We start from the raw sequence: 26,509 nt of genomic DNA, 5'->3' as shown, positions 1-26,509 counted from the left end.
TACTTTACCAGGTTATTTTTAACGCCAACTGCAGAGTATTAGTGGTTTCATAAGGCCTTTTTGGGGGGTGACATTCAGTATTAGGGCAGGGTGTAAGCTTCGTGAGAAAGGTCTGGATAGACTGGACAACCTAAGGCAATCAAACGATCAGTACATCCCAATTTCCCCAATCGCCGAGTCCACACAGCGTAACCCAGCCGGGCGGAAGGTCGCGGGAACCCACCAGAGCCACGCCCCTCCCGGCGGCCGTCTCTGCGGTTGCGTCACTTCCGGCCCTGGGAGATTCACGTCCGGGTCAGAGTGAGCCTCTTGCTCTCGGAGTGTGTTACTGGTGCAGCTGCCGCGCTGTCCGCGTTCTCTCTTCCCAGTGTGATCGAGCCGCAGTGCCTGCTGGCTAGAAGTACCCGCTGCCTCGAGCAGAGAAGGACGAGGAGGGGATCTGGGAGCGGGCAGCGGCCGGGCTGGGCCGCTCTGGGGAGGGCTGGCGACTCTGCTCCTTCGCTTGCTGCTGTCTCTGGGAACCGGGTGCCAGCACTGAGGAGTCTTCAGCTGACAGCAAGCCCCTTCCCCGGCTCCCCTGCCCGCCCTGCCGGGGAGGGCGGAAGATGCCGGTGAAGAAGAAGAGAAAATCTCCTGGGGTGGCAGCGGCAGTAGCGGAAGACGGAGGCCTCAAAAAGTGTAAAATCTCCAGGTACCACCTTCCCCTACCCTTCAGTCTTGCCTCCTCTGCCGCAGGGCTAGAGAAGAAGGAGGCGGGCCGGCTCTCCGGGGCTCGGGCTGGGGAGAGGTGAACCGCCTCTGATAAACCTAGGTGGGAGGCGCGGAACCGCGCGAGTCTGCGCTCGGCTCCACCTCATGTTCGGTTTGTGTGCTCTGGCGCCAGCGAAGGGACTCGGAGAGTCGCCTCACGTTGAGCCTACGTGCCAGGGAGGGTGGGGAAACAGGAATGCGTACGCAAATTGCCCTCTTTCCCGTTACCCCCTACTCCCTTAATCCCTTCCCCCGCCTTCCTTCCAGACCTAGAAGTGAGTACAGATCCGTGCAAGGGTCACATCTAGAATTTCTTTGTAGAGTGTGAAGAAAGGAACAGAGCACGAGGAATTTTGACCTGACAACTGCCATGGGAATGGTAGAAAAAAAGCTCCTTATGCTGTAATTGGCCTCCAAATTTAATATTTGGAGTGACCTAACCCGGACCATCCCACTAGGAGCCCCATTTTCTGGAAGTATAGCGCCTCCACCTGAGCCAAGTCCCTATGTGCGGAGTTGGAAAGGCCCTGCGTGCGTTTTGTTTTTCAGCCATCAGGATGCTGTTAGCTCTCAATATAAATATTAATAATTTGAGAGCTATTGTACTCTGTATCCTCTTGGAGAAAAAGAAAAGGCAGAGCTGTAGTTGTATAGCTCTTTGATCCCCTTGTAGCGTGTCATTAAGGCATTACAGCAACATTGTATGCTGCAAAAAATCATTGCAATTTAGGTGTGAGAAGTGAGTTTTTAAAATTCCCTTTTCGGGTGTCTTGACTGTATTAGTGGTTGGCACTTAATGTAACAACTTCATCATTTAAAGTAGCCAGCATTATGAAGAAGAGATAATGATAGAACTGTCCTTAAAGAGAGGTCTGCTTAAAATGTGAGGTAGGTTTCTTCTTTAGTCTGCATTATCCTTTTTGTAATTGGTTGAATTTTTTTCCTCATTACTGTGTTTGGCAAAAGAGCCCAAGGGTATTTCTTGGACTATTACTGTAAAAGATACTGCTGTTTTCTTATACCTCTTGATAACTCATACTAGAATTTGACATAGTTACTCCATTAGCTCATATTTTTTGAAACATGCAAATTAGTTTTTTGTTACATTAACTTGTAGTAATCTTAATTGTATAATGTATCAAAATTATTTAAATTAAGCACATTAAAACTGCTGAGCAGTCAGTATTATTAGAACTCAGGTGATACTTTGCTCCATCAACTTAAAATTTTAAATATGGCACCCTTATTTTATATTACATTATTCAGCTGCAGAAGTTATAGCATTCCTAAGTCATTGTCGTAGTGTGGAACCTTGAGAAAAGGTTCTCTGTTCATTAAATCCTGAAGGCTTTGGCCCAATTATTTGAACTGGTATTATCTGTTAGGTTTTTTTTTTTCTTTTTAATCTGTGGAATCTAATTATAGCCTTAAGTCCTATATTATCTTTTGTGTTTAAAATATTGATTTAAGCTTGATAGATGATAAATAAACAACTCTTAATATATAATATTATTCTGAAATATTGATTCACTGAGTATCAAAATATACTTTGTAAGATTTGTTTTCAAATTATACACATATATAATTTCCATACAAATCAGCAGAAGAATCACTGTAAAGATTTATACCCAACTACCAGTCCTGGATTGAGACCATTAGGTTGAACTTCTCTGTGGTCTTTTGAAATCTGGGGGAAATGATTTTAGTGATATTTTTGGAATTTGATAGTGAGCAAAGTAGCATTTGGGTTTTGTTAGACAGAAATTTTTATATATAGATTACTGTTTCAAATTGCAAATATTTAACAAATCCAATTTTTCCCTATAACACCAACTGTAAAAAAAAATACTTTGGTTTGAATTGAAGTAGTTCATATTGAACTTAGCTTTTCACTAAAAGTTGAGACTTGTTAAAATTCTTAGGCATTTGTGTGTTTTCTAAGCTATTGCAGATCCCAACCCCCTGCTAGACTAATAAGTGGAGAGGAACATTTTTCAAGCAAGAAGTGCCTGGCTTGGTTTTATGAGTATGCAGGTAATGAAATTAATATAAGAAGATAACAGTCACATGCTTTAAAACGTTCTTTTTGGTTTATTCATTTAACAAATTATTTATTGCAGGCCTGCTATGTGTTAGTCCTTTGTGCTGAGATCAGGGTCAAGACAGAGGATTATGTTTAGGCTAAGAATTTGGTGCCCTTTCAGGCTGATATTTCTTTAAATATATAATTCAGTATATGTTTAATGGGAGGGGTGAAACTCATTTACTGTTAGTAAAATTTGTAAACAGATTCACTTATTGGTTTACATCCATTGGCTACAGTAGAGTTGGTATTCTGGAAAACACAAAGTATGTAATAAAACATTTTATACTTTATATTTGTTTTTCTTTTCAGTTTTCTTTTGAAATTTTTCTGAACCATAAACTGACATTTTCTGAAACTCTTGGGAGACATAGTAAAAGATTTAAAACTCAGGTATATCATTACATGACAGATTTATCCTTTAATATAATTGTTATTTATTTAGCCATTCATTTCTACTGGAGATGCAATAATAAACAGACTGATATTAGTACAGTGTACTATATGCTATATTAGGAAGATGCACTGTGAGAGTTCATAGGAGAAATGTATAATCCAGCCTTGGAAGTTTCAGGGAAAGCTTCTTGAAGAAGCTAATTTAAACTACAGTAAATCCTGTAAGTGGTGAATGAAGAACTCTAGGCCTAGGGTGAAACTGTAGTTCAGAGGTAAAAGTCAAAGCCTGGGATGAGGCCAAAGAGTTAAGCAAATATATGAAAAAGAACACTTGTTTTCCATTTATTATTAACTTCTTCATAAACATATATGAAAAGAAATTTTTTTCCCTTAGAATGATTTAGTTCTTTTGGAATTATTGATTTTAAAGTTTGTTTTTGCTTCCTCCCCTTTGTTTCCTTTCTTTTACCTGCCTCCCTGGTTGGGTTTTTTGTTTTGTTTTGTTTTGTTTTTTCCCTTTTATCACTGTCATTCTCAGAGTGTTTGTTTAGAATAAAAGTGTATATGCAGTCATTGTCTTGTATTTATTGCTAATCAAGTTAAGGTCTCAAGAGTACTTCGAACTTAAGGTTAAGGTTTAGGCTAACTGTATGGAAAATAAGACTATTTTGGAGGACAGTAACTTCACTGTTGGGATCCACTGAGCGATCCCAAAAGTATAATTTAAAAATTGTTTAGTAACAGAACAGATTCTTTCTAGACCAGAAAAACTGCTATTACTGGCATCCCAAGACAACCACTAACCCAAATTAAATAGAGGGAATTCATTTTCTTTTGACCTCCATTTAAAATGTTGACCCAGTATTCAAAATGCCAGTTTTACTGGTATGTATGATAATGATACAGTATCAAAAGGTCGGTCATCTTATTTTGCCTATAAAGGGTACTAGATACCATAAAATTAGTCAATTTTTTTTTTCTTTCATGCTTGCTTGTTTTACTTCTCTTAGGGACTTTCCTGGGTAGCATAAGATTTGATTTAAACATTTATTTCCTATACAAGCATTTTTTAATGGCCAGCAAAATAATTGCTATCTTTGTTACAGAAATTGTGCTAATTATATAATTTTTTCCTATGACCATTCTGTTAAGTAGGTGGTGTTATCCTTATTTTCTAGATGAGAAAACTGAGGCTTAGATTAAGTGATTTGTCCAAGATCATACAGTGACAAGAACCTGGATTCAAACTCAGGTCATTCTCACCATAGAGCCTATGCTTTAACTACTACTGTCTTATTTTAAAATATGTACATGGCAGCTAGTTTCTCTTTTACAAAGAAAATATTAGTAAGTGTACTTTAGGTTAACTTATCTTCTGTCCTTCACTGAATGATGCATATTTATTGAGCACTTGTAGGTCAGGCACTGTGCTAAGTGCTGGGAATATAGTGGTAAACAAATCAGACAAGATCCCTGCCCTTGGGGGGACTTGCCTTCTAGCAGGGAAGACAGACAGTAAATAAGTTAAGTAGGTAAGATAATTACAGATTTTGGAGGATTATAAAAGTAATAAATATGGTATGATGCAGGGATAGAAAGTAGAAAGTTGGGATGGACTTTCAAATAAGGTGAATAGGGAAGGCCTCTCTAGAGATTACTTTGGTCAGAGACCTAATTGATAAGGAGGTGCCAGTTATTTGCCAAATAAACAGTAACTGGGATGTCCCTGTTTAAAATGGAGACAGTAATTGTGCCACTGAGATAGTACATGTTAAGAAAGTACTTAGCACTGTACCTGGTTAAATATAGTCAGAACCCAATAAGTGTCAGTTATTATTTAAAGAGTAATAGTATTGCAGCATCAGATTTACTGGTTGTATATTTTCACAATACTGTTCCAAAATTAACAGTATAGTTCCTAGGTAGTTTATGTTGAAGGTACTGTGTCATTTCATTGAGCAGATTTCCCCCCCCACCCCGAGCATCTGCTATGGCTGGCATTGTTTTAGACCCTGCAGGTATACCTGAGAACATTTCTATATCGTTATTAAAACATCAGAAAATTGATTTTTTTTTAAGTTTTAAAAATGTTTTACCACAAATCTTGTTTATATATTATAGGTCATGTGTGATAAGCCTGATAGTTTTGCCCTTTCATAACACCTCTCATCTTGACTGCTATTTACATCAGCAAGGATTCAGTAATACATTGGGCCTTTTACTGAACAAAAGCATAAAATGTGAAAAGGCACTTTTAAGGTCTTATAAAGAATCAGAAAAAAGGTGGGATAGAATTGCATAATGCTAGTAAGTAACCAGCTGGTAGAGTGAACTAAATCATTTTCATAGATTCTTAAATTGAGTGGAAGCCTATTTTGTTCCTGAAAGAGTCAGTTAAATTCCACTCCAGAGATTTTACCCTGGGAGTAGTTTTATTGAAGAGTTTGTTTCAAGAAGTATAATCGATGTTATGCAATCTGGGGGAAAGAACATTAGTATAGACCTTGTTTTAGATTTAGATTGTTGCTATCATTTTTGCATTGCTTTGTGAAAGTCACTTGTCATTTACAGAAGGGTCTTACATATATATCCATATAACATAATTTAACTTGATTCTTATCAAATTTTAATCACTAATCTCCCATTTTCTAGGGAGGCTATATTTTATGACAGTAACTGATATTTCTTGACATGACTTTCTCTTCTAACTACTAATGATGGCAGCTTTGAGGGCAAGTCTGCTTTCTTGTTGCATTAGAAAAGTTTAGAATATATTTCCATCATGCCTTAAGAAAAAAACTTTTCTTCCATTAAATTTTTAATCTGATTTTTACTTTCATCCAAACCACATATAAGAATTCATATTCAGTATTTTTTAACACCTTAATTGTACATGTGTGCTTTTAAAATTACATAATTAACACATTCTCATAAAACCCTCCAAATATATATTAGGAAGTGAAAGTTTCCTGTAATTACCACCCCTTCACCTTTTAACACCTCACTGCATAAATAAATGCAATGCTTATTTAAACCAGAAAATTTTTTAAAAGGTTTTGGTTTCAGACCATGTTGTGAACGTCATCTTAGCAGCCTGGACCTTATCTGAGATAGTAAGAGTTTAACTGGTCACATATTGGATCGTTACATTCTTCTATGAAGAAAAACCATAGGACATTGGCTTCATGTTGTGCTTGTGAACTAATGGTGCTGATATAAAATGCCACCTGAGCAGCCTTCGTCTAGTCTATGACTTACAAAGCTGGAGTATTTTTAGTCCTTAAGAAAGGAAAACAAGTTTCTCTTAGCTACTTTAACAATAATATTTGAAGACTGTATTTTCTTTCAAAAACCAGGTGTCGTAAACATTTCTATCATATTTTATATTTTAAAATTTGTTTTACCTTCCTCATTATATTAGTTTCAGGTGTACAACATAATGATATATGTATATATCGCAAAATGATCACCACCTGTCACTACACATAGTCACAAATTTTGTTTTCTTGTGATGAGAGCTTTTATGATACACTCTCTTAGCTACTTTCAAATACACAAATCAGTATTATTAACTATAGTCATCCTGTTACATCCCCAGGACTTACTAAGTTTGGAAGTTTGTACCTTTTGACCACCTTCACCCATTTTGCCCACCCCTGCCTCTGGCAACCACCAGTCTGTTCTCTGTATTTGAGTTTGGGGGGAGGAAGGGGGTTGGTAGATTGCTTATACAAGTGAGCTCATATGGTGTTTGCCTTTCTCTGTCTGACTTGTTTCACTTAGCAAAATGCCCTCAAGGTCCATTCATGTTGTCACAAATTTGTTTTATCAAGTCGAAAAAGAGACCTAGCAATGATGTAATTACTATATGGGAATCTGATAACAAAAAATATGAGAATTGATATACTGACTTATATTTACTGTTACTAAGGAGAAAAATATAAGAAAAATGTCCTTAATTTTTGGACTAATGATAGATATAGCTAATTGAGGGATTAAGCATTTATTTCTACATTAAGATGACATAATGCTTATGCTTTACGGTCTATTTTAGGACCAAGTAAATAAGGAAAATATCTCATTCTGGAATCTGAATGTTGTAATTTCCTTACATCGTTATTTTCATAATATATCTTAAAACTAGTAAATTTTATTTGGGTATATTTCAGAAGGTTAATGAATGACCTTCTGTTTTAGTAAGAAACAGATACTCTCCTCTGTTTACTGTCTTGAATTGTGGGTTGGTACTGGCACAGTCTAGTAGAATAAGAAGCTCAAACCTTCTTGTCCTTCTTTATTAATGCACTGTGAAAAATTTTCTTCAGAGGAGGTTCTCAGTAAATGTATTTTTAATGGATAAGTTCAAGTTATTGTACAAGCTAGCGATTGATATTAACGTTGCTTTGTTTTCTGTTTCCTTAATTATATTTTATAATGTGGTGTTCAAAGAGTATTTCAAAATTAAAAAATTTTTAATCTGGTGACAAGTATTTATACTTTATCAAAGGTATGTCAAAATTCAAGTTCAGTTATTCACAAAAAATGTTACGGTGTATTCATAGATGCCTTTAACACAGTGACTTATGTATTATGTTGATATTAAATTATAACAATAAAATACATACATTATTTTTGTCTTTGAAGGTCCTGATGAAGTTGTAGGGCCAGAAGGAATGGAAAAATTTTGTGAAGACATTGGTGTTGAGCCTGAAAATGTATGTTTTATTTCTAAGTAAAATGGAATACAAGTGGGGTATAGCATATTCATAAATTTCTAAAAATTGGAACACTTTAATCTTATCACAAGATTTTGTTTCTTCATGAATATTGTAGATTTTCATTTAGGTTTTTTTAAATGTATTTAAATTGGGCACGTGTTCTCTTTCTTGATACAAATGTCATTTGTAATAGAGTAAGAGAGATTCTACCTTCAGAAATTGTTAGAACTTTTTGCTTTTAAGAAATTGGCCCATCTAAATTTTTTTACAGTTAATAATTCCAGAGATTGTACTCTTTAATAGTTAAAGGATGGAAATAGTTGTATAAAAATGCTCTCCATGATAAATATAGACATGATTATCTCTATGCTGACTTTTCCCCTATCCTTTATGTTCTGTTCTTTCCAGATTATTATGTTAGTTTTAGCGTGGAAATTGGAGGCTGAAAGCATGGGATTTTTTACCAAGGAAGAATGGTTAAAGGGGATGACTTCATTACAGTAAGAAATTTTTTTAAAAAACAAATTTGATGGCCTATTTGAAGATCTTAATTGATATTTTGTGCTTCGTAGTTTTTTGGGAGTAAGGTTTCACCTTAAATTAATCAAATCAATCAGTTTAGGATTGACAAAATTTATATTATGGTCTTTGGCAAAATGAACTGTTACTCCAGTTTTCATATTACCTAAGAAAGAACCTAAGAACAGTTCTATTAAAACTCATTGACTCTCTTGATGGGTGAATTAGAGATTCATGATCAAAGTTATTTACTCACGGTATGTTTGAGTGATAAGGGATTTCCTTTTCAGAATGTAGAATTCTACTACATGAGGAGTTTGGTCTTGGGCAGTCCTAAGCTCTGGGGCCTCCTCTCTCTTCAGTTTTATACTTGACTTAAAAAAGAAATTTGAAATAAAAGAATGTCTGTATGTGTATAACTGAGTCACTTTGCTGTACAGCAGAGATTGGCACAACACTGTAAATCAACTCTACTTTAATGCAAAAAAATTAAAAAAAAAATTTGAAGAGAGTTACATGACACTTTTATTATTTCTTTTTTGCCAAATGAATCTCATGAATACAAAAGTAGAAATATTGTTTGGCTCCTGTGCAACCGTTAGTCATTTTATAGTTGTATACTTTCAGTTTAGGATGCTGCCTTGGGACACTTTTATAAGTTATAAAATTGCTTCTTTATAAAAATAATTTGATTTTGGCTTTCCAGAGTAAAGTGTGCTTAGTTTCAGAGTCACTTAGTAATTGTGTATTAATTGTATATTATGTCATGTTCCTGATGTTCATGCAGGAAGTTATTAATAATCGACATTCTAAAATAGTTAGAGCAAGCATAAATTTATAATATTTTTGAGCCCCAAACTGGAGGTTAATTAGCCATGTGATTTCCTGTTGTGATTATGCTTTTATTAACACACTTAACTGTTCTTTACTCCTTGTTTGCCTATCCTTAAATTGCAAAATACTTGGTTATTTTTTTAAGTGTATTTGTTCATATGAAACTTAAATATTTATATTTGAATTTTCAGTGTCTAATGTTTTGTAATTCTCCTTTTGAACCAGCATTAACATTTAGACATTTTGTGTGTGTGTGTATGTGTGTGTCTGTGTATATATATATATATATGTGTGTGTATGTATACACAGACACACACATATGTATATGTATATATGTTTGTTTAATGTAAAAATCTTTGCTCATATGAAGCAAATCATAGTTCCTAGAATAGAACATAAAATCAACCCTCTCACTTTTATTACTTATAAGTGAGATGAGGAGTCTGAGACTCAGAGAGGTGAAGAAAATTTTTGCCAGAGTTTACATAGTTCTTAGTGGCAGAGCTAGGATGTAGAATTTAAATTTCCTGAATACCAGTCTACCATACTGTACTTCCTATTGCATCATCCCTTTATGTATATTCCTTTGTTACATTCTTTATAAAATAGAAGGCCATTATTAACTTTTAAAATCATAGTATTTATAACCAAGACTGCCATTCATCTAGGTGTCATAACATGCCAAATTAAAATGTTGATTCTGAAATTCTTTGAGCTGTTTCTCACCATTTAATTAGCTTTATAGGGAAAGACAAAATATACAAGATTATGCAAAGAATATAAACTAATTTCATGTAGCTCAGTCTGTTTTATTAAAATTTATATCAGTTGTTGCATGGCTTGTCAATTGTAAGATATTTTATTTGACATTACAACTGCTTTATGTACTATTCCTACTGCTTTTTTGTCTATTGCTTTTTAAAATATCTCAGCTAACAACTGTTTGTATATTTTTAAACCAAAAGTTTCTAATTATTTATGTTTTTGAATTACTTGATATAAAGAGCCTCTGTATAACAGAAATATGTAAACACAAAGTGTTTCTCGTATTTACTTTTGAATAATTAGCATATGGCCTTGGGTATATGCTAGGGAAATTGATGAACCCATGAACATGTTGTTTATTAGCGTATCTTTCCAATAGGAAGTTCACAGGCTTTACAAAATAAAAGCAATATTTAGGACTTAAAATTGACCCAGAGGTTTCTGTTTCATTCATTTATTATCCCCTGCCCATCTGCTTAGAACTCTATAGTGTAGATCTTTAAAGCTACTAAAATTAGGCAAGCACTCTTGACTGGGAAAATAGTTATTTTTTTTTTACCCCCAATTATCTAGATTGCTTTGTTGAAGTACAGAGTATCTTCTCTTAATTGGCTAAGTCTTATTACTCCCTGAATCTTCTTGTAAAGAACTTGCTAGGAATAAAGTAGTTTAAAATGTAAACCAATAGAGACAAAAGAATCTATAAAACTTGTTTTTTAAAAAATGTATAGTCGTCTAGTATACTGGGTTTTATATAATCATTATAAAATGTAAAATTTCACAGATTTGATTCCTTTTATAGATTTTTCATATTTTTAGGATTTAATTTAATGTGGACATAGTTATTTGATGGTTCCTAAATCATCTTAATGTAGTTATCAATTGTTTCAAATTAATGAATTTTAACACGTAGAAAACTTTAAGTAGAGCTCTGCTAAAGAATAGAAAACAGTCTAGTAGTTAAAATGTATATTATGGTCAAGAATAGGGGACTGTCATAATCATGGTTAATTATAATCTGTAATTGTATAATGCTTAACAGTTTTCAGAATACTTTTCTTTAACATTTATTTATTTTAAAGCTGTTATTCATACAGACTTTCCACAACTGAATTGTCCTTCTCTTTTGTGTGAAAGAATTTATGGGTATGGATTTGTATATAATTGGATGAGAATGGCCATTTTTTTAAGTTTCGGGGATGTAATTGCCATATCCTTTCCAGATACTTTGCTCTATTTCATTTTCATCATTGTTTAATAATAGTCAAATTTCCCTTCAAGTCAGATTTAATTTAGGAGATATTTAAACACCTATTTTATCTAAAGTACTGTGCTGCTTACTGATGATCACAGTAAGGCATGGGACACAGCTCTGCCCCTTAGTTACATTTCAGTAGGGCAGGAAAGGCATTACTGCAACCATACTGTAACCATAGGCATACTGTAACCATTAATCCAGGTGGGATGGGACAAGTACTAGAGTAAAAGTACCAAATACTATGAAAGCACAGCTGCTAAAGAGGTTAATTCCAGCTGAGTAGATGGGAAAGTCTTTACTGTAGGTGTGGCATTTGAACTGGACCTTGAAGAATGATTAGGATTTTGATGGTTGAGGGTATAGGAAAATGTTGTTTCAAGAAGAAATTGTGAGCAGAGCCTTGAGAAAAGAAAACATATGTCTAGTTTGCTAGAATCAAAAGGTACATAAAGAAAATTGACAGAGTAGTTTTAAACTCCAGATAGTTGGGATAATGGCTACATTATGCAGGGCTTTGACTAATATGTTGAGAGAGTTCAAACCATATGTTTTAGCTTGGGAAGCCATCAGAGATTTTTGAGCATAGGAATCATCAAAGATTTGGGGGATAGTTTTCAATAGAGGAGGTTTTTTTTTTTTTTTTTTTTTTTTTAGGTCATAGACTCTTGAGAACCTTAGGAAAACCGTGGACCTTATCCCCATTAAGATGCACATCTGTAGAGGCAAGATTCCAAGGATACTTGAAAATTTTATTCTGGCATACCTTACTAGAGCGGATAACTTTTCTCATATCTACTAGCTGAAAGTTTGTTGTTGGAGCATCTACCATGCTGTTAGAGAAAATTGTGGGCATATATCTTTGACAAGAGTATACTTGATTATGATAATGAAAAAAAGAGCCAAAAGGATAGCATCTGATGAGAATGGTAGTAACTAAGCTGTCTGCCAGTAGACTACAGGTTGTACACCTTCTGGTCTCCATCATATTGAGCCCTGTACTTTGAAGATTATAGGCTTAACTGGCTTCACTTTCTTTAGGAGAGAGGAATGGGGAACATTTATACAATTTTTTTGGTGGGAGTGGAAGAGTTGAATAGATTGGATGCTGTGGTGTCTGTGGTATATGACTATCATTCACTTAGCATTTTGGGCCCAAGTACTAATTGCCATTGGCATTCTTCCCCATTGCTCTCCCCCAGAGTCATCAAAACAATTTCAAAATGCCCCTGCTCCACATTTCCAAATACCCCCCAGAGATGGATTAATTGTATTGTTCGGATTGATGCACCTGATTCAGAGAAAGTTCTAGTCTATGGCCATACCACTCTTAATGTGCCCAGTCTTGTCAGAGAAAGTTCTAAATCCATAACTTGGTGAATAAAATTCTTCCTGTTATACATCAGTGTGTCATGGCATTCTTATTGACTTAATGATTAAGGAAGATAACCTCACTTAGATCTAATATATAAATGAAAATTTTTTCTCATGTTAAAGGTCTTAAATGAAGCAGAAATACAGAAGCCTCTCGTTAATCAGATGTTTAACAATACTCATGAAATTAAATCCCAAGCCTTTATGTTGAAATTTAAACCCATTTCACTGATTCTAACAGCAGTGGCCTTGGAGATTGCTGTCATATTGTGCCAGAGTTCCCTAAAATCTGTGTGGTTTTATTTGATTGTTATTTTAAAAAGTGCTATTCTTACTTTCCATGCTACACTAGTTGTGTGCTTTTCTTTTTAGTTCAGGGGAAATAGTCTTTCTAAACTTGCCAAGTTAAGAGGTATCAACATTATGAACTCTTGTGAGTCTATTTTGGGGCTAGATTAAATATAAGAATTGTGTTTAACTGCTTGGGCATGATTACTGGTTTTGCTGGGTCTGGTCACGGTCTTTATGATGTTGGTAATAGATACGGAAGTTCATGCTCTTATTTTTTTCACTCTTCTCCAAGAAGAAAACATTGTCAGTTCTATTAAATTATTTCTCAACTGAAAGATGTAGATAAGCGATTATAATGATAAGAAATAGTTTGGAGAGAGCCACCAATGTGAAGATGATTTTTCAGCCATTTGCCTCAAAAGGAGCCTATCAAGCTGAGAACTGTGCTGCGCATTTAATACCTGATTCTCATTTAATCTTATGGTTGTCTCTTACTGTTTTTGTGGTTTTAAAATGGGAAACAGATTGGTAAAGGTTATGTAACTTGCCTAAAGCCACATGACTGGAAAGTGGAGAAATTGGAATTTTAACTGGTCTCTATTTGACTTGAAACTTCGTTCTTTATCTCTGTCTTAAGCTTGTTGAGATCATATCCTAAGTAATATTGTTGCTTTATGTACCTATGGAATGTAAAATATTTGGGAAGGATTGTAATCTCTTGGATTCTTATCTCCTTGAGAGAATTGTCAGTCACTACCTACACACTTTACAATTTTGTTTGAACTACAGTTTTCCACTAACCTTTCCCCAGGTAGGAATTTTGAAACTTCTTGTAATTAAATTAATATATCACCTACTTTGTGGTTTATTATTTAACATAATTTTGTTAAGTAATACTTTTATTTAACAAATAATTTTGGAATGCTTCTATATGCCAGGCCCCATGTTAGTATGCCACGAGGATGATTTTCAAACTCTGGTGGTAGTGAGAGAAATAACTTTTGAAAGTAAGGAGGTATCCTTTAACTTGTTTGCCTTCCTGAATCGCAAGTCTGTTAAGATTCTGCATGAGATTTTGTGTGAAAATGTGAGTCACATCACTAAAAAAATGTGAAAAGCACTGCTTCAGGAAGCTACAAAGATTTACAGAAAATGAGGTCCCTACCTAAAATAGATCATGATGGAGAAGGGAGTACATGTAGTTAGCTACTTTAGTACTAGTACCTTCTGAACATTTTCAGTTGATAACTGGAGGTATTAAAGACTTCATTTCCTAATTTTCAAACAGCTTAATAGTAGCATATAATCTGAGAATTTGTTTCTTTTGTGTATTCTTCTGGTAGAAGTTAACTGCATTTTCAACTTTCATTAAAACTTTTTCATATAATGAAGAATTTTTGTACTAATGAAGCCATTTATTGAAATAGTAAGTAATACATTTCTAATAAATGGTAAGATTAAAATTTTCTTGTTTCTGCATGAAACATTTTGTGCACTCATTCATATGCAAGGAACTAGGCCCCAGACAAATTAGATGATTAACTTACCCAAATTTTGATTTTTGTTCCTGGCAGTTATGGCATCCTAAATGTGCAAATAAACCATTTCCCATGTTAAACAGTTAAATGTTGGATAAAATATTAAAGCATCTTTTAAAAATACACACCTGGACTTGACTGTAAATTAAGGAAAATAATCAGAGGCCAGAATTTATAAGAGATGGTGATTCCATAGGGATCTACGGAGCTGGCATTTACCCTGAGGATACCTACCTATTCTTAGTCACCTAGGATCTGGCCATTTATCTGTGCGTGTTGGGAACTGGAGACAAATTGCAACGAGAATCAGATCAAACCCTCCTACATTTAGTCATTGATGCCAAACCTACCCAATAGATGGGGACTTGATTGCTTGGGCTTGGTTCTGCATATACAGTTGGAGGCAGAGGGCTTCTGGTTGAGAGAATTCCTAATTAAAAGCTCTTTGTGGGTAGTTCCCCAGTGGCCTAGTGGTTAGGATTCCGGACTTTCACTGCTGTGGCCCGGGTTCAGTCCCTGGTGGGGAACTGAGAACCCACAAGCCACACGGCATGGCTCTTCGTCAGATTTAGGCACAATACAGAAACGTATTTTGGAATTGTCCCAGGTAATCAGTACTCCCATGTGTTTCGTGGAAGCAATTCTTCTGTACAGGAAAGCATTTTAAACAGAAGCCTCAATTTCTGCAGAAAAAATTTCAGTGATCATTAACAATCAGAAATCACTAAACAAGTTGGGAAACAGATCTTAAACTTTAAAATAAGACTTTAAGCCTAGTATTTTGAATAATTATAATCTCAGTATAAAATAACTACATTTAATGTGTTTTAAAAGAAAAAAGAGGAATGGTCTCATGATCAGATTTCAGATAATTACATTTCTAAATGTGAAATATATAAAAGGTTTAAAACTCAATAGGTGAGCTGCAGAGGAGATAGATGTAAATAAAATAGGAATCAGTGACCTACAATATCTGAGGAAAACAGGAGAGAGGTTAAGAGCTATAGTGGATAATTTTTTTTTTTTTACTGTTAAGTTTTGAGAGTTTTCTCTATATTCTAGATTTAATTCCTTCATTGAATATGTGGTTTGCAAATATTTTCTCCCCCTCTGTAGCTTGTGTTTTCATTCTCTTACAAGGACTTCTGCAGAGCAAAAGTTTTAAATTTTGATGATGTCCAGTTTATCAGTTTTTCCTTTTTATGTGTTTTTGGTGTCAAGTCTAAGAATTCTTTGCCTTGCTCTAGATCCCAAGAATTTTTTTCTTACTTTTTTTCTAGAAGGTTTATATTTTTACATTTTACTTTTAAATCAGTAATCCATTTGGAGTTGATTTCTTTAAAAAGTATGAGACTTAGATTTTGGTTTATTTCTTTACCTGTGGATGTCCACTTGCACCAGTACCATTTGTTGAAAAAGCTCTTTCTTCTATTGAATTGCTTCACACTTTTGTCAAAAATCATTTGTGCATATTTGTGTGGTCTGTTTCTAGGTTCTCTATTCTGTTCTGTTGATCTTCTTCCACTACCACACAGTGTGGATTACTTTAGCTACATACTAAGTCTTGAAGTCAGGTAGACTGATTCATCTTTTTTCAAAATTTTTAGCTACTACAGTTTCTTTGTTTTTCCAAAAATTTTAGAATAATCTTCTATATTTACAAAAAAATCTTACTGAGGTTCTTGTTAAACTGAATGTGAATTTCAGAAGAATTACATCTTTACTTTTTTGACTCTTCCAATTCGTGGAAGATATGTCTCCATTTATTTAAGTGTTTGGTTTCTTTCATCAGTCTTGTGTCAAACATACGTCCTGTACATGTTTTGTAAGAATTAAACCTAAATATTTCATCTTTATTTTGACCACTGTAAGTAGTAGTATATGTTTAATTTTAGCATCCACATGCTCATTATTAATATATGGAAATATAATTGATTTTTGTATGTCCTGTGACCTTGCTGAACTCACTTATTCTAAGATTCTTTTGTGTGTATTCCTTGTGTTTTCCACAGACAGTCATGTCATATGATTATGACGTGAAATAGGGAGAGTTTTATTTTTTTTCTGGTCTGTATGCCCTTTATTTCCTTTCCTTGAAACATTGCATTGGCTAGAACTTCTACTACTGTGTTGAATAAGTGTGGTGAGTGCAGACATCCTTTTTTGGCTCCCCATGTTGAGGTAAAAATGTCAGTCTTTCACCATTAAGTACTTTTTCTGGTAGGTTGTTTGTAGGTGCTCTTTACCAAGTTAAGGGAGTTCTCCTCTATTTCTGTTTTTCTGTGAGTTTTAACATGAATAGATATTAAATATTTTAAATATTTTTTCTGCGTTAAATCATATAATCATGTAATTTTTCTTTTTTTAGCCTATGAATGTGATTACATTGATTTTTGATTACTGAATCAATCTTGCATACCTGGAATAAATCCCACTTGATCATGGTGTATAATTATTTTTATATACTTCTTAATTCTTCTTGCTAATATTTTATTATGGCTTCATGAGGGATATTGGTCTGTAATTTTATTTTCTTTCTTTTTCTTATTTATTGAGGTACAATTGACATATATAACATTATATTAGTTTCAGGTGTACAACATAACGTTTCAGTATTTGTATACATTGCAAAATGATCACCACAATAAGTCTAGTTAACATCCATCAGTATACATAGCTATAAATTTTTTTTTTTCCTGTGATGATTTTTTTTAAATACTGTCTTTTTCTGGTTTTGCTGTTAAGGTGATACTGGCTTTATAAAATGAATTGGGAAGTTTTTCCTTATACTTTATTTTTTGAAGGAGACTGTAGAAGTGGTCTTCAGAGATTGGTGGAATTCTCCAGTGAAACCACCTGAGCCTGTAGATGTCTTTTATAGATGTTTTTAACTTTTGAATTCAATTTATTAATAATTTAATAGTTACATACTCAAATAGTTAAAATTTTGAGTGTTGTATTTTTTTTGTTTTTAAGGAATTGGTCCATTTCATCTTAAGTTGTCAAATTTATATCCTTTTGATATCTGCAGGTCTGTAATGATATCCTTCGTTTCATCCCTGATGTTGGTAATCTCTGTCTTCTCTTTTTTCTTTGTCATTCTTGCTAGAGACTTGTCAATTTTATTGATCTTTTCCAAAGAATCACATCTTTGTTTCATTGATTTTTTTCTCTAGAAAAGATTCCAAACGTAGGAGCTTAGATTATTGATTGAGACTTTTTCTCTTTTCTGATGTTTATATTTAGTGCTATAAATTTCCCTGTCAGCACTGCTTTGTGTCTCACAAAATTTGATATGTTTTTTCATTTTCATTCCGTTCAGTATATTTTTTGGTTTCCATTGAGACTTGCTCTCACCCATGGATTATTTAGGAGTTGGCTGTTTAGTTTCTAAGTGTTATTTCTAGTTGGGTTTCATTGTGATCAGAGGACATATTCTGTGTGATTTCAATTATTTTATATCTGTCAAGGTTTGTTTATGTCAAGGTTTGTTTATGGCTCAGGATTGAAAAGAATAAATATTTTGTTGCCATTGAATAGAATGTTCTATTAATGTCAATTAGATCCTGTTGATTGATGGTGCTGTTGAATTCTTCTATACGTCTGCTGATGTTCTGTGTAGTTGTTCTCTCAATTGCTGAGAGGTGTGGAAATCTGTAACTATAATTGTGAATTTGTTTATTTCCCCTTTCAGTTCTGTAAGTTTTTGTCTCATATTTTGCAGCTCCATTGTCTGGTGCATACATTTAGGATTGTTATGTCTTGGTGGATTGACCTTTTGTCATTATGTAATGTTCCTCTCTATTCTGTTAATTTCTTTGCTCTGAAGTCTACATTAGCTGATATTAGTGTAGCCACCCCTCTTTTCTTTTGATTGTTTCTACAATATATATTTTTCCATTCTTTTACTTTCAATCTGCCTGTATTATGTTTGAAGTCAGTTTCTTCTAAATAGCAGAGTTAGGTTTTTTGGGGGTTTTTTTACCTACTCTGTCAATCTCTGTCTTATAATTGTTATATTTAGACTACTTATATTTAATGTAATTATTGATATATTAGGGTTTAAGTCTGCCCTGTATTTTATAATTCAAAAAGTTCCATTTTGTTCTTTTTATATATTTCTTTTCTTAGACTTTGTATTTCTTTGCTGGTAGTATCTATCTTTTCATTTGTTTTAATTTGTTCATGATTGCTTATTGAAGCATTTTTATAATAGCTGCTTTAAAATCTGTGTCAAGTAATTCTAAACATCTCTATCATTTCAGTGTTTGCATCTATTGATTGTCTTTTTCCTTTCTTTTTGAGATCTTGGTTCTTGCTATGGCAAGCAATTATTTTTTCTTCTCTATTGAAACCTGGAAGATTTGAGTATTACATTATGAAACTCTGGATCTTATTTAAACCTCTGTTTTAGCTAGCTTCCTCTCATACCACCTCAGCAGGAAAAGTGAGGGCCACTACCTTATTACTTCCAGCCTATAGAAATCGAAGTTCCTCACTCTGCATCTGTTGACATCCGAGGAGGGAAGTCCTCATTACCGTTAGCAGACATGAGAGTTTTAGGTCCCACTAGGCCTCCACTGATACTTTCTTGTTCCCCAAAAAGTTTCTACTGACACTACTAGGGTGGTGGCCTTGTTCCTGCAGTGATGGTGAAAGCCCTGACTCTTTATAAATCCTTCTCTGACACTACCTCAGGTCAGAGGAGGATTGGCTGCTTTTTACTAACTGGTGGGAGTGGAAGTTCATGTTCCCCATGTGGTTTACACTACTGACACTGCTGAATTTGAGAGGGCAGACTCCTTATACTCTGGTGAGGGTAGACCATTCAGGTCCTCATTCAGTCTTTGCTGGCATTGCTGGGGTTTGAGCCAGTTTTTTCGTTGGTGTTTGATAGGAGAAGAATGTTTCTTTCTAATGTTTTCTGTCTTGTTAGGTTGCTTACTTTTGACTAGCGGGAGAGCAGGCTTTTTGTTTGTTTGTTTGTTTGTTTGTTTGCCCTCATTGGCATTTCCGTTTTGCTGACTCCTTCATCTCCAAGTCTGGGATAGACAAGGCAAAATGAAAACCCAGGGAACATACAACTGTGTTGTTTCTCAGATTCTTTCAGAGTCTTCTTATGTTTGTTTTATATATAATGTCTAGGGCTTTTAGTTGAATTAGCAGGAGAGATAGGGAAGAGAACATTTACTTCATCTTCCTAAAAGTAGAAATTATTTCTTTTATCTATTTTATTAAAAAGCAAACCTTCTGCCCTCCTTCACTATCCCACTTTAGAGCTCTTTCCTCTGCTCCATTTTAGTACCAGACTCTTTGAAAGCAATTGTCTATGCTTATTTTCTCCAGTTTCTCTCTTCCTGTTCTTTCTTTTAAACCTATTCTAGCAAAACTTTTATCCCTGTGACTCCTCTGAAACCACTCCTGTTAAGGCATCATTTACAAGTGAATAATGAAACCAATAATACTTACAAAACTGTGGCTGAAGCTAAAATTGTACTAGAGGGAGGTCTATAGTGTTAAATGTTATATTAAAAGAGAAGAAAAGCCTGAAACCAAATGAACTGGTATCTAATTTAAGAAGTTAGAAAAAGGATTAACCCAAAGAAAGCAGAAGAGATAAAAAGATGTCCAGACCTTAGTAAAATAGGTAAAAGATACAATTGAGAGAATTAAATTATGGCAAGGTGATTAAGAAAAGCAAAGAAGGGCTTCCCTGGTGGCGCAGTGGTTGAGAGTCTGCCTGCCGATACAGGGGACACGGGTTCGTGCCCCGGTCCGGGAAGATCCCACATGCTGCGGACCGGCTGGGCCCGTGAGCCATGGCTGCTGAGCCTGCGCATCTGGAGCCTGTGCTCTGCATAATCATATTAGAAAATATTATAAATATTTTAATTGGCATATTTAAATAAAATTATATATGAAATAAATGATCAGAAAAGTGTATAAATGACCAAAACTGATTCAAAAAGACATAGAAAATCTGAATGGTCTGATAGCCATTTAAAATGCTGATTTAGTAATTAAAAGGTTTTCCTTCCCTCAATGAAAAGGCCCAGATGGATTTTCAGTTGCTGAGTTTGGACAAATCCTAATTTCAGTGTTCAGTAAACTTTTTCAGAAAACAGAAGAAAGGGTACTATTTCTCATTTTTTTTTTTTTGAAGCTTATGGTATAAGCTTGTTATAAAACTAGAAAAGAGAGTGTGACAGAATAAAATTTACAAAGCAGTCTCACTTATTAACATAGCAAGATATCTAGCAGTGTATAAAATAGGTAACATGACCAAGTTTGGCTTATTCTAAGAATGCAAGAGTTAAGTAACACTAGAAATTTATTCAGATATTTACACCTTAATAAAACAGTAAGTTACTACACATCACAATGTTGATTTAGAATAGTGAGTCTTGGTTAAAGCTGAGAATCCTAGGTGTCTACATCATGAGTACTAAAATTCAGTTTTGAGTGGAATACAGTTGGTCACAGTAGATGGCACAACTAATTTGATCGAAGGGAGTCAGATGATCTCAGAGAGCGCAAACTGTGAGTTAGGTTTTGATGAGTAATATTTTGTCAAAATGTTAGAAGGAACAGCATATCAAGTAGATAAAATAATGTGTGCTAAAGCATAGCTATGACATTTGGGAATGGGAAGTGAAATTATAACTAGAGCACAGTTATATTTTAAGGATATTGGGCCCTGGCAGGAGATGAGACTGGAGATTTGTGCCAATTGTGAAAGGCTTTGTCTGCCTTGCTTCTTCCTAAGTAGGGGAATATATCAACCCAGGGAGAGTCAGAAAGCCAGAAAATATTTTTGAACATTCCATCTCTTTAGCTTCTTATACTTCATGTCTTATCTTTAGAAATAACATGTATTACTTGTTGGCATTCTTTTGTATATGTGCCTTATGTGAAGTTAGGTGCTATCACTGATTTACTTTGATTTTTTTGTTTACTAAAAATGTAGGAATCTGAGTTTATGACTGAGTCACTAATGTATTTCCTCTGGGTTATATACTAAACTTATAAAAGCAATCATGGCTAATCTCTTTCACCAAGCTGGTGCCTAAGAACTTCCCAGTGAAATTTGTATCAGAGGCCTGATTAATTTTATTTGTTCTGTCATCTTTATTTGTGGTAAAAGCACATTTTAGTACATCTCTTTTTATCAAATATTTGTGATTTTATTCGAGTTTTTGATGGAGTTGTGGTTTTTTTTTTTTAAAGAAAAGTTATTGGAGTGAACTTTCATTGATTGCCAGATTTTCTTTTTCTTTTATCATTTTTCCTTTTTGTATTGCATTGGTAGATACAAGGCAATAGTTTGTTATTCTAAATTTGTGAATCAGAGAAATTTAAACCTAAATTAACTTCATAAATGTGCTCACTTTTTTCTTTAATGCATTCCTTCTAACCCCTAAAGATGCTTTTATTTAATTTTCTTAATTATGTAATATGTTTGATTTTTTTAATTTAAGGTGTGACTGCACAGAAAAGTTACAGAACAAATTTGACTTTTTGCGCTCACAGTTGAATGATATTTCTTCATTTAAGAATATCTACAGATATGCCTTTGATTTTGCAAGGGTAGGTGGAATTTCCATGTTTTCAATTTTAATATTTTTTTAATCTTGAAACCACACTTAGGAAAACTTTTTTACCTTTATTTTAGGATAAAGACCAGAGAAGCCTTGATATTGATACAGCAAAGTCTATGTTAGCTCTTCTCCTTGGGAGGACATGGCCACTGTTTTCAGTATTTTACCAGTACCTGGAGGTATGTATGTGTTTTTATTTTTAAAATAATATTTTAAAACTTAAGCAGATTGAAAATATACCTTTAATTGAGGAAAAACAAGTAGATTTTTTAATACTGTGCTTTTTAAAAATTCTGCTTAAGTGTTTGAAAATTTGTTAAAATGTGTACGTGTCCGCTGTCATTTTTAGACATGAGTTCATGTTCATTAACATATTCTGTACATAAGTTCATTTTTATTCCCTGCCTTGCAACCCCCCCCCAAAAAAAAGATTAAAAAGAAACCTTCAAGAAATATATTTTAGCGCAGACATCCTTCATGTAAAATTAGTTTCTTGGGATTTCTGCAGGAGAGAATTTATGCTAGTGCACAAATCTCAAGCTTTCTAAATCAGGTTTCTCTCTGTTATACAGGATACTAGGCTGAAAAAATCAATATAAGAGAACCAATTTTAGTATTAAAACTTAGGCTCAATCTAAAGAATTAGAATAAACTTTATGTCCACAAATATGAGGGTGTACTTAAATATAGTGATTACTGAGAAATGTATGCTGAATTTATGAAGAAAGTATTCTTTTAGAAGGTTTATCATAGCACCTTCTGTATGTGGTGGTTTGAAGAAGATACTGTCCTTTTTTTCACTGCTTCCTTTAGTTTCCTAACTGTTTTTGTGCTTCTTTCTATTTTATTTTGTTTATTTCATTTTATTTATTTCATTTCATTTTATTTTTTTGTATACTTCTCACCGTTTCTTGAATACAGATGCTTTTGCTTTGAAAATAATTTCTCATAAAGCTGGTTGTTTATCAAAACAAGTTCCCCAGATTAGTTTCGTTTAAAACCTGTGATAAGAGACAGTGGTATAAGAAGGTCTTATGTGAATGGGTTTGTGCACACTTAAATCTTTAAGCCTAATAAAGTAGATTGGTTGATGGATGTTATCAATCTTCTTCATATTAGTAGTTTCGGGGCAACGATAAGTATAACTGTAAAAATATTCCCCTCTAAAAGGAGCTGAGAGAAGTAAATATTTTCAAATGCTTGTTATGTGGAGGGTGTTTGACATACATTATCTTTTTAAATCTTTATAACACCATTTTGAATTATGTTTTATCTCCACTTAGCCAATGAATAACTTTCCCAAGGTCACTCAAGTAGCAGAAGTGAGATTTGAACCCAAGTCTATACCCTTTCCATTGCCTCCAAAGATGCCAACTTCAAAATGTGCTAAACAGTAAATCTTACGTAAAGAAATGATTTAATGAGAAGCAGTAGGAGGGAATTTACTGTGTTAGGAAACATTGTATAGCTTGATCTCATTGGTGATTACACAAGCATATACGTTGGTAAAACTTTATTGAGTTTTACCCTTACTACTAGTGCCCTTGACACTCATGTTATTCCTCAAGAATGAAAGAAGGGGACTTCCCTGGCAGTCTAGCAGATAAGATCCATTCTTCCACTGCAGGGGTTGGATCCCTAGTGGGGGAACTAAGATCCCACATGCCGTGCCCCTCCCCCCCAAAAAATTAAAGAATGAAAGAAAAATAAAGGGAAAAATAAATTTGATGAAGTTGACATCTAAATGACCCTGAGGATTCTCTTAGAAACACAAATAATTAAAAGAGGAATAAATGTTTTAGGAAAGACTAAATCACAAAAAGAAGGTTATAACTATTTATTGAAGTCAAGTCCCAATAAATAGTGCTTGTTCTGTAATCCAAAATTTATATCATTTCTACAGCAATCAAAGTATCGCGTTATGAACAAAGATCAGTGGTACAATGTGTTAGAATTCAGCAGAACAGTCCATGCCGATCTTAGTAACTATGATGAAGATGGTGCTTGTAAGTATAATATAATGTTTTCCTATGAAAGTAAAATTCTTAAAACTATTGAATGAGAACGTGGATTTGTATAGCATTACCATAAAGGATTTAAACTTCCTAACACTTTCTTATTTAATTGTGTGGGAAGTGTGGAGGAGGCAGGTGTAGAAGGTAGAGAACTTAGATTGAGCAACATTATAAAATCTGTGCTGGTAAATGAAATATTTTCAGTTACTTGGTAGCTAAATTTAGAATATAATTTCTGCAGCTGGAAGCTAAAATTCTGCTTTATTCCTGCCTTTCCTGGCATTTTCCTATGAAAGAAAAGTATAGTCATGATTTTAAAAATAGGAAAGCAAAACCTCAGGTACAATAGCAGAAGCTTTAAAATTAATATCATAATAGCCATTCACAATATGGCAAATGATGTCAAAGTAACTTCCCTCAGGAATTATTGAGTAAACAGGAACTGAAATATTTGTAATTTTATAATCCTTCAAATTAGAATATATATCCATCCCCTTCAGTGGAAAATCCAGAATGCCATAAAAATAGAAATTATTTAGATAAGCCAAACGAATTCTCACGATAAATTAAGTTTTTATTTCCCACCACCAGTTTGGTTGCATATGTTGTTTTAATGTTGTGAAGGGTTACATAGAAAAGATACATTCCTATAAATGTAAACTGAAATTATGGACTTATTTTTGTGACACTGAAGAAACAAAATGCTGAAGAAGGGATAACTTTATTTCTTTCTATATATATTGTGTCTTCCCCCTACAAAATGGTATAAAATTTAATATTTTTAGAAATAATACCTTACAGCAGTAAACTGGCAGCCCAAGGACTATGTCTGGCCTGCAAATGTGTATTTTCATGTGCATTTGAGTCAACATTATAACTGAGACATTTTGTATAAAAATACAGCTTCTGGGTTTGCTTGAAAAGTTAGAAAATCTGACAAAACTGTTCCTGTGTTCTTTTATAGGAATTAGGCTGGAACCAAGTAGTGGCTTATGTCGGACTTGTGTTCTGGTGTGCTGGTCCACAGTATGCCAACAACTAGGTTGCTTTTCAGTTGACATTTATTATTATGCTGGTCTGCTGTTTTTCTTACAGTAGAGAAATAGGTCCATCAAAAGCAAGAGAAAAAGTGAGACCACCAGAGGGTTGTGTGCTTTAAGAAGAATAGGGCAAGCATATTTCTTTGGGGCAATGAGTTTCCTACATTTACAAAAAATAAACAGTAAGCTTATTTAAACTACCTATCTGACTTTTGTAAGTAAATGAATTTGAACCCCCTGCGTTATAAAAATATCTTTTTACAATAGTTCTTAAGTCAGGTATTTGTTAGGTACTTGCTTTGTGTTCAGATTTATACTAGGTCCTATTACTGGAACAATATATAAGTCTCTGATATGGCCACACCTTCAATAAACTTACAAACTTCTTGGTGAGGTAACAGAAATACTACGTTAAACACTTTTCAGATTGTTTAATAATTAAATGGCAGAAAGCTGTGGGCAGTTTGAAAAAGGGAGAGGTTAAATAATATTGACTTAGTATTGGAGAGTTCATGAAATAAATCTTGAGGTTTCTACAGATATCTATTGTGGAAAGTCCCTTATGTCAAAAAAAAAAAAAAAAAAAAAAAGGCTAAGAAAGCACTCATTAAGTAGAATAGGGAGGCTGAAAGGAAACCACCTGGAGAAGGGAAGGATCAGTTCCCTATCATCACCACAGAATTTGTGGGGAGTTTGTTTTATAGTTGGAGAGATGTGTTCCCTGAACTCTAATAAAATTGCTCCTTTTATTTCTAGGGCCTGTTCTTCTTGATGAATTTGTCGAGTGGCAGAAAGTTCGTCAAACGTCATAGCAAGAACTATTGTGAAGAAAATGCAAACCTTTAGATCCTTACGTGTGTACAAGCTAATGAGACGAGGAAAAAAAAGAAAAAACCAAAGGGGTGCATTTTCGCTCATATGAAAGACTTCTCATAGTACTTTTTTTTTCCTTTTTTTTAAAGGAAGTTTTCTTGTTACATGTTATGGGCATTGAGCCACACCTCTTCCGAGACTGAATATTGAAGTTTTTGTTTTGAGTTATGTTTATAACATTTATTTCAGAACAATAAAGATTCAGATTTGTGACAAAGGCCTTAAAGTGAAGATGTCCCTTGAGTGTCAGAGTGGTATTTATTTTTGTAAATTTTAATTCTTGAATTTTAGAGGTCTGTCATACCGGGAATTTGTGGAATTTGAAAGATTTTAAACAATCTTAATATTTGGCAATGTAGTCTGCTGATGGTACAGCTCATTATATTCATCTCTGCACAATTAGAAAGAATATTTATTGGCCTTGACTTCTGGGGTAATGATTTTCTGATGCAGCTAATAA

General features: G+C 34.1%; 1 protein-coding gene across 2 annotated transcripts; it reads left to right on the top strand.

The window, feature by feature from the left end:
• The first annotated feature begins 284 nt into the window (after window positions 1-284).
• On the top strand, window positions 285-26,280 carry DCUN1D5 (defective in cullin neddylation 1 domain containing 5). Of its 2 annotated transcripts, XM_082628496.1 has the most exons (8): window positions 285-691; window positions 2,693-2,784; window positions 7,874-7,944; window positions 8,356-8,447; window positions 22,002-22,110; window positions 22,196-22,300; window positions 24,025-24,127; window positions 25,933-26,280. In XM_082628496.1, exons 1-8 carry the CDS (start codon window positions 606-608, stop codon window positions 25,986-25,988), a joined length of 714 nt encoding a protein of 237 aa, XP_082484622.1. In that variant the 5' UTR covers window positions 285-605; the 3' UTR covers window positions 25,989-26,280. The 2 variants fall into 2 exon arrangements, with proteins under 2 accessions (XP_082484622.1, XP_082484623.1); XM_082628497.1 differs by lacking the exon at window positions 2,693-2,784 and having other exon boundaries at window positions 607-691.
• Window positions 26,281-26,509: the final 229 nt, after the last annotated feature.

This window comes from Mesoplodon mirus, assembly GCF_964341445.2.
Source record: "Mesoplodon mirus genome assembly, chromosome: 7".
Taxonomy (NCBI): domain Eukaryota; kingdom Metazoa; phylum Chordata; class Mammalia; order Artiodactyla; family Ziphiidae; genus Mesoplodon; species Mesoplodon mirus.
The sequence above is the reverse complement of the archived record's forward strand: the minus strand, read 5'-3'. Positions and strand labels throughout refer to the sequence as shown.

Bases quoted from the DNA above. Each gene is read 5' to 3' on its own strand.
- DCUN1D5 (XM_082628496.1), top strand. From the start codon at position 606: ATGCCGGTGAAGAAGAAGAGAAAATCTCCTGGGGTGGCAGCGGCAGTA. The intron at 8,448-22,001 runs GTAAGAAATTTT...TTTTAATTTAAG, and splicing joins AAGGGGATGACTTCATTACA to GTGTGACTGCACAGAAAAGT. The intron at 24,128-25,932 runs GTAAGTATAATA...TTTTATTTCTAG, and splicing joins CTATGATGAAGATGGTGCTT to GGCCTGTTCTTCTTGATGAA.